We start from the raw sequence: 9,221 nt of genomic DNA, 5'->3' as shown, positions 1-9,221 counted from the left end.
GCTTCCTGTATTCATCTTTTGGCCTCCCTCTACGATTTTTACCGCCCACAAATACCTCCAGTACTAAACTACAGATCCTGTGAACTCTCAGAATGTGTCCTATCAACCGATCCCTTCTTTGGGTCAAGTTTTGCCATAAATTTCTTGTCTCCCCAATTCTATTCATCAAATCCTCATTAGTCACGTGATAGACCCCCCCCCCCCCCCAATATTCAACATTCTTCTGTAGCACCGCATTTTAAAAGCTTCTGTTCTCTTCTTATCTAAACTGTTCATCCTCAAAGTGTCATCTCCATAGATGACAACACTTCAGACAAATACCTTTAGAAAAGACTTTCTAACACTTAATATATACGTTAACAAATTTCTCTTCTTCAGAAATGCTTTTCTGACATTGCCAAAGCATATTTTATACGATCTCTCCTTCGCCCATCACGGTTATTTTGTGGCCCGAATAACAAAACTCATCTACTACTTTAAGCGTGTCGTTTCCTAATCTAATTCCCTTAGCAACACCTGATTTAATACACTACATATCATTATCTTTGTTTTGATATTGCTGATGTTCATCTTATATCCTCCTCTCAAGACACTGCTCATTCCGCTCAGCTGCTCATCCAAGTCCTTTGCTGTCTCTGACAGAATTATAATGTCGTCAGCAATCCTCAAGTTTTTATTTCTTCTCCCTGATCTTTAATTCCTACTCCAAATTTTTCTTTGGATTCCTATACCGCTTTTTTTAATGTATGTGTTGAATAACAACGAGGATAGGCTACAACCCTATCTCATTCCCTTCTCAACCACTGCTTTCCTTCCATGCCCCTCGACTATTATAACTGCCATATGTTTTCTGTACAAGTTATAGATAGTGTTTCGCTCCATGTATTTTACTCCGGCTACCTTCAGAATTTCAAAGAGACTATTCCAGTCAACGCTCGTCAAAAGCTTTCTCTAAAAACACAAATGCTATAAATGTGGGTTTGCTTTTCCTTATCCTAACTTTCAAGATAAGTCGTAGGGCCAATATTGCCTCTCGTGTTCCTACATTTCTCTAGAATCCAAACTGATGTTTCCTGATGTCGGTTTCTACCAGTTTTTCCATTCTTCTGTAAAGAATTTGTGTTAGTATTTTGCAACCGTAACTTATTAAAGTGACTGTTCGGTAATTTTCAGCAACTGCATACTATGGAATTGGAATTATTACATTCTTCTTGAAATCTGAGGGTATTTCACATGCCTCATACATTTTGCTCACCAGATGGAAGAGTTTTGTCATGGCTGGCTCTCCCAAGGCTATCAGTAGTTCTGACGGACTGTCGTCTACTTCCACGGCCTTGTTTCGACTTAGATATTCCAGAGCATTCTAAAATTCTTCTTGCAGTATAATATCTCCCATCTCATCTTCATCTGCGTCCACTTCCCTTTTTATAATATTGCTTTCAAGTTCATCACACTTGTATAGATCCTTTACATACTCCTTACACCTTCAGCTTTCCCATCTTTGCTTGTGACTGGTTTTTCATCTGAGCTCTTGACATTCATACAGCTGCTTCTCTTTTCTCAAATGTTACTTTAGTTTTCCTATATGTCTTATCTACGTTTCAGCTTATGAAATATGCTTGTAAATCTTTACATTTGTCCTCCAGCCATTCCTGCTTAGTCATTTTGCACTTCCTGTCAATCTCATTTTTAAAACGTTTGTATTCCCTTTCGTCTGTCTTACGCCCTTTTTAATCCGAGCTCTTCATTCTTGGTCTTCCACTCCTATTATTCCCTCCTGGCTCTTGTACCTATTGTATATTATCCGTCTTTCGCTATAGCTTACGCCTATTTTTCTCAGAATTTAGAACATCTTGCACCATTTTACATTGTCGAACGCTTTTTCCAGGTCGACAAATTCTATGAACGTGTCTTGATTTTTCTTTAGTCTTGCTTCCATCATCAACCACAACGTCAGAACAGCCTCTCTGGTGCCTTTATCTTTCCTAAAGCCATACTGAGTATCATCTAACACATCCTCCGTTTTCTTTTCCATTCTTCTCTATGCTATTCTTGTCAGGAACTTGGATGTATGAGCTGCTAAGCTGACTGTGCGATAATTCTCGCACTTGACAGCTCTTGCAATCTTCGCAATTATGTGGAAGATGTTTTTCAGAAAGTCAGATAGTACATCGCCAAACTCATATATTCTACACACCAATGTGAACAGTCGTTTTGTAGTCACTTCCTCCAAAGATTTTAGAAAAACTGATGGCCTGCTATCTAGTCCTTCTGCCTTACCTGATCTTAAGTCTTCCGAAGTTCTTTAATCTTCTGATTCTAATACTGGATCCCCTGTCTCTTCTATGTCGATTTCTTTTTCTTCTTCTATCACATCAGCCCATTCTTCTCCGCCATTGAGGCCTTCAATGTACTCTTCTCCCCTATCCGCTCTCTACTTTGCATTCAGCAGTGGAATTCCCAATGCACTCTCAATGTTCCCGCCTTTGCTTGTAATTTCACCGAAAGTTGTTTTTATTTCTCTCTATGCTGAGTCAGTCCTTCCGACAGTCATTTCTTTATCGATTTCTCCACTTTTTTTTTGTGCAGCCATTTCGCCTTTGCTTCCCAGCACTTCCTATTTATTTCATTCCTAGATGTATTTCTGTAATCCTGAATTTACCTGAACATTTTTATACTTCATTCTTTCATCGATCAACTGAGGTTTTTCTTCTGTTACTCATGGTGTCTTCTAGTTACCTTCTGTGTACCAACTTATTTTCTTCCCAACTTCTGTATATGTCCTCTTTGGAGATGTCCATTCCTATTAAACCGAGCTGCCTGTCGAGCTATCCCTTATCGCTGTATCTATAGCCTTAGAGAACTTCAAGCGTCCCTATTCATTCCACTCCTTTGTGCACTGATTTTTCCTGACTAGTCTCTTAAACTTCAGCCTACTCTTCATCACTTCTAAATTGTGATCTGAGTGTAAGAGGGTGTTACAAAAAGGTACGGCCAAACTTTCACGAAACATTCCTCACACACAAATAAAGAAAAGATGTTATGTGGACATGTGTCCGGAAACGCTTAATTTCCATGTTAGAGCTCGTTTTAGTTTCGTCAGTATGTACTGTACTTCCTCGATTCACCGCCATGATTTCATACGGGATACTCTACCTGTGCTGCTAGAACATGTGCCTTTACAAGTACGACACAACATGTGGTTCATGCACGATGGAGCTCCTGCACATTTCAGTCGAAGTGTTGGTACGCTTCTCAACAACAGATTCGGTGACCGATGGACTGGTAGAGGCGGACCAATTCCATGGCCTCTACGCTCTCCTGACCTCAACCCTCTTGACTTTCATTTTTGGGGTCATTTGAAAGCTCTTGTCTACGCAACCCCGGTACCAAATGTAGAGAATCTTCGTGCTCGTATTGTGGACGGCTGTGATACAATACGCCATTCTCCAGGGCTGAATCAGCGCATCAGGGATTCCACGCGACGGAGGGTGGGTGCATGTATCCTCGCTAACGGAGGACATTTTGAACATTTCCTGTAACAAAGTGTTACGCTGGTACGTTCTGTTGCTGTGTGTTTCCATTGCATGATTAATATGATTTGAAGAGAAGTAATAAAATGAGCTCTAACATGGAAAGTAAGCGTTTCCGGACACATGTCCACTTAAGATATTTTCTTTCTTTGTGTGTGAGGAATGTTTCCTGAAAGTTTGGCCGTATCTTTATATCTGCCCCTGGGAATTACAATCCAGTAGTTGATTTCGGAATCGCTGCCTGATCACGATGTACTCTGAAATATTCCTGTATCTTCCGACCTCCTCCTCGGGTGATTCTTGAACAGAGTATTCACTATTACTAACAGCAAATTATTGCACAATTCAGTTATTCTTTCTCTTTTCTCATTCCTAATACAACCCCATCTTCTTCCATAACCCTTTCTTCTACTCCTTCCCCTACAGCCTGAATCCCGTCCCGCCATGACTATTAGATTTTCATCATCCTTTATGTACTGAAATACCCATTCAATATCCTCATATACTTTCTCTTTCTCTTGATCTTTCACTTGCGACGTCGGCATGTATTTCTCAACTGTCGTTGCTGGTATTGTTTAAAGTCGATTCTGATGAGAAGAATCTTATCACTGAGTTGTTCATAGTAATTCACTCTCTGTGCAACCTTCCTATTCATAACGAATCATGCTCCTATTGTCCTATACCCATTTGACCAGAAATCCTCGTCTTCTTTCCATTTCACTTCACTGTCCCCAACAATATCTAGACTGAGCCTTAGCATTTTCCTTTTCAGCTTTTCTGGCTGTCCTACCACATTCAAACTTCTGACGTTCCACACCCCGACTCGTAGAAACTTATCCTTTCGTTGGTTATTCAATCTTTTTCTCATGGTCACCTCCCACTTGGCAGTTCGCTCCCAGAGACCAGAATGGGGGACTATTCCGGAATCTTTTGTCAATCGAGAGATCATAATGACTGTTTTTCAAATTACAGGCCACATGTCCTGTGGATACACACTATTTGTCTTTAATGCAGTGGCTTCCGTTGCCTTCTGCAGTCACAGATCTTTAAGTGAAAAAGGTTGCCTCTGTATTCAAGATAAAGTCTGTACTTTGTATATGTCCTCTGCTTTTTTTTCCAGTACCTTATAAAATTATTGAGTGAATAATTGTGATACGTTTCAGATACGATAAGTTTGGTGTACTTTACAGCAAATACCTTGAACTTACGACCCGTTCTAAAGCTCACTACATCGGTTATATAAAAGTGTGGCATTTTTTAAAATCTTGTCCACTTCTACAGATATTTCTGTGAACGTCCATGATTGAAGTGCTGTCTTGCAGAGGGTTTACATTTCTGATATAAGACATATTGGATAAAGTTTCTCAGGTCGAACTTATTTGGTATGTGTGTGTGTGTGTCTAGGGAAGTGCTTGTAATCGATATATCGTTATGCTTGTTGCTGTATAGTGGACAAATTGCATCCTGATTGGCAACAGTAACAGCTTATTTAATATATTTAAGTTAGCACATGTATTTTTGTTTGTATGTACACAAAATGATGGCATTTATTGCATTTAAATTCTTGAACTACACAGTGAAATCAAAGTTTCTCCAGTATCAGATTACTAACACCATAGATCACTGACTATGACCATAGTGTACTATCTCTCTCAGAACTTCATTGAAGTAGTTACCAGTTTTGCCAACCTCTGGGATTTGTCTCGTGATGTGGGACATTTTGACAAATATTTTGCCGGCCGGGGTGGCCGAGCGGTTCTAGGCACTGCAGTCGGGACCCGCGCGACCGCTACGGTCGCAGGTTCGAATCCTGCCTCGGGCATGGATGTGTGTGATGTCCTTAGGTTAGTTAGGTTTAAGTAGTTCTAAGTTTTAGGCGACTGATGACCTCAGAAGTTATGTCCCATAGTGCTCAGAGCCATTTGAACGATTTTTGAACAAATAATTTTTCAGGAAGTGGCAAAGGGTTTTTTATGCAAAAAGTGAGATGAATATGGGGCAGTTAATTACTGCTTCTGACTTAATGTAGTAATGGTTATGGCACATACAACAGCAAAGATAAAAATTTCACAGAAGCTAAGTACATGGCACCCAGCAACTGTCATTTGTATAACCAGCAGTCAGCATTCTCACTATGCCTACGACAAGTTTGCTTACACAGCCGTAAAACATATGCATTGTTACAGGTATGATTGTCACATACCTCGAAAATAAGGTAAAAACAGCTCACAAAAGTAATTATACGACACCGGTTGACTGTCATTTCTTCAACCAGCCGTCAGACCTTCCATTGTAGTAGCTATTGTTAGTTCAAAGTTACTTTAGTATGCACGAATTAAATGCAGGTTTATTTATGAGTGAGTAGCACTTGTGAAATACCCGATTAAATAATGCATCTCAGAATGCAAGTTAGACGGGAGGTTAAGTCAAGCGGCATGTTAAGCTGTAACATAGCACATTGTTGTATGGTATTGTCTGAAGTAGTTTAACTTACTCAGTTCAGTTTACACGAAGTTATTACACCTTGGTTGTCACTTGTGGTCTTGGTTCAAAAATGGTTCTGAGCACTATGGGACTTAACATCTTAGGTCATCAGTCCGCTAGTCTTAGAACTACTTAAACCTAACTAGCCTAAGGACATCACACACATACATGCCCGAGACAGGATTCGAACCTGCGACCGTAGCGGTCGCGCGGTTCCAGACTGAAGCGCCTAGAACCGCTCGGCCACACCGGCCGGCACTTGGGGTCTTGGATGCGAATCTTGACCTTACTAAGTGGTTTGCCTTTGACTGTGGCAGCATACACAATCATTAACTCGGCTCCAGGGAGATAGGGTCCCCTCCCCTATTCTTCCACTGGGGTAATTCGTGGTTGTCAAGTCCACGTCGCGGGTGTGGGAATCCTTCACTTCAGCAGGTCGGAGTGATAGGATGGATGAGTTCAGGCAGGGACCCAACCCCGTGGGGTATAACATGGAACCCATGCCAGGATTACAGGTGAAGACCTCAATGGCAGCGATGGCGGAGAAGACGGACTTCGGAACGGCGAAGCTGGCAGATGAGGCAACCCTCCTTTCTGGGGATTAAATGAGAGGGGAAATACCATTTAGCAGTAGCGTCTGTACTCCAGAGGGGCGGCTGCAAAAGAAGTCTGTTCTCCAGGTTAAAGGTGACCTAATTACATGCTGGCAGTAGCTATAAAATGCCCTCAGCAACAGGCGAAGCGACCCGTCAGTTGAGGAATTTTTTATTGCATGTATAGCTACGACTCTTCTAAATTCAGAGCATGCTAGGGCGTCCCCCACCCCCTGAAGCGATGCACGCCTCTTGCGCCCGAGTGACGTGAAAAATGGGCGAGAGTTACCTATTCATAGGTGGGATAGCTTATAGAAGTCAGTCCAACCTAAACAGCTAATGAGATTTGCTACCCTCAATATTGGTTCATTGACCAGCCGACATCGTGAACTAGCAGAAATGCTTAAAAACAGACCTGTCAACATTGCCTGCATCCAGGAGACCAAGTGGAAAGGTTCAAAGGCGAAAGAAATCGGAGATGGCTACAAACTCATCTATCGTGGTACCAGAACACGAAATGGCGTAGCAATAGTTGTCGACCAGGACTTCCGTAACAATGTCACCAGTGTCCACAGGGTGTCAGAAAGGCTTATGTCTATCAAGATTGATTCAACAGCTATCACTGCCCACGTTGTATCTTGCTATGCACCTCAAACTGGATGCACTGAGGATGAGAAGGACAAGTTTTGGAACAGTCCGGATGTCCTCCTTCGAGAAGTTCCCCAGGATGAGTCCATTATTGTTGGAGGAAATTTAAACGGACATTTCAGGGCTCACAAAGAAGGATATATGCGATGCCATGGAGGACATGGGCTCGGTGTGTGGAAGGATGATGGATGTTGGATACTTGATTTTGCAGAATCTCATGATCTCATTGTGACCAACACATACTTCAAAAAGAGGCCAACACATCTGGCTAATTATACAAGTGGAGGTCATGCTACTGAGATCGATTATTGGCTATTTCGTCATCAAGACATGAAGCTGGTAACGGATACCAAAGTAATTCCGTATGACTGCATCACCCCTCAACACTGATTGCTTGTCCTCGATATTCGTAAGTGTGTTACATAACCCAAACCTAAACTTAAGACTGGGCTTGAGCGAATTAAGTGGTGACGAACGAACACCCAGCGAAACGAGTTGATGACAGCCTTGGTAAACTTCTCCATGAAGACCGATCAGTCGGTTGAAGATATGTGGAAAGATGCTGTGGAACAAATACATCAAGCAGCGACAAAAACGCTGAGAAAAACCATACCTGGAAGAAAATACATTGATAAACAAACCTGGTGGTGGACAGATGAAGTCAAGCAAGCAGTCAAGGAGAAAAAGATGGCGAACAAGACTTGGTGGAATTCACGACTTAACACTGATCTCCATAAATATGGCAACCTGAAATCAGGAGCAAAAACAGCAGTAGCTGCAGCAAAAGACCAATATTACCAGACACTGCATGACCAGATTGACACACCATTGGGAGAAAACATGTACCGTCTTGCTAAGTCACATCACCGTTCAACTGAGGACATTGGACACGTCATGCACATCAAGGAAGCCGACGCCAAACTGCTAAGAGATAGACAATCTATTCCCCAGAGTTGGACAGATTACTTTGATAACATCAGCAACAAAGAGTTTACGCATCCACCAATTACTAGTCCTAATCCTATCGTAGGACCCGACCCCTCAATGACACCTGAGGAGGTAAATCTTGCCATTAGCAAGATGAAAAATGGAAAAGCAACTGTTTCAAATGACCTACCAGCGGAAATCTGGAAAATCCTCGGAAAGCCTGCTTCAGAATTCCTTGCCTCGCTCTTCAACCGCATCATCGTCGAAAAACAGCTTTCACAAGCATGGACAACTAGCATAACAGTTCCAATCTGGAAGGCAAAAGGAGACGTGAACGACTGCTCGACTTATCTCCCTATTCGACTCCTCTATCACACTTGATAGCAGACTCAGAAGTGTTATCTCTGTAACACCAAAGCAGTGTGGATTTGTTAAGGGTTGCAACACCATCGATGCTATCCATGCCACTCGCCTTTTGATGGAAAAACACAGAGAGAGACAGAAGAGTGTACACATGGCATTTCTAGACCTAGAAAAGGCTGTCGGTCGTATGCCACACGATCTTATTTGGCGAACTCATCGCTGCCATGGCGTCCCTGAAGAGTATGTGAGCTGGGTGCAACTTTTGTACCATAATTCCACTAGTGTGGTTCGGAGTCCTGCTGGAATTGCTCCGCCCTTCTATATCACTGTGGGTGTTCATCAGGGTTCTGCCCTTCCACCATTGCTATTCATCCTTTGCATGGATATGGCAACAGCTGACATACAGACTTCACATCCCTGGACACTTCTTTATGATGTTGATGTGGTACTTGTTGCCCAGGCCCGCCCTGGTCTCCAGCACCAGGTTCAAATGTGGAAGGACAGACTGGCTGAAAAAGGACAGCACTTCAATGTCCAGAGGCACCATAGGTGTCGGCGAAGGAGACCTACAGAAGACCATGCATTGTAAGTACCTAGGGCCTGTCGTCACCTCAGACAGCGACACGATACTCGGATGAGGGTGAATGCAGCTTGGCTCAAGTGGAGACAGGTC

The 9,221-nt window shown here is 42.5% G+C and overlaps 2 protein-coding genes across 2 annotated transcripts; both read left to right on the top strand.

Annotated features, from left to right (window-relative positions):
• The first annotated feature begins 7,009 nt into the window (after positions 1 to 7,009).
• On the top strand, positions 7,010 to 7,648 carry LOC126212707 (uncharacterized). Its single transcript, XM_049940121.1, has one exon. It carries the CDS (start codon positions 7,010 to 7,012, stop codon positions 7,646 to 7,648), a length of 639 nt encoding a protein of 212 aa, XP_049796078.1.
• Positions 7,649 to 7,807: 159 nt separating this feature from the next.
• On the top strand, positions 7,808 to 8,566 carry LOC126212706 (uncharacterized). Its single transcript, XM_049940120.1, has one exon. The coding sequence runs from the start codon at positions 7,808 to 7,810 to the stop codon at positions 8,564 to 8,566; it is 759 nt and encodes a 252-aa protein (XP_049796077.1).
• The last annotated feature ends 655 nt before the right edge of the window (positions 8,567 to 9,221 follow it).

Source organism: Schistocerca nitens, chromosome 11 (genome assembly GCF_023898315.1).
Source record: "Schistocerca nitens isolate TAMUIC-IGC-003100 chromosome 11, iqSchNite1.1, whole genome shotgun sequence".
In the NCBI taxonomy this organism is placed as follows: Eukaryota; Metazoa; Arthropoda; class Insecta; order Orthoptera; family Acrididae; genus Schistocerca; species Schistocerca nitens.
Note: the sequence above shows the minus strand (reverse complement) of the source record. Positions and strands in the feature narration are given on the sequence as shown.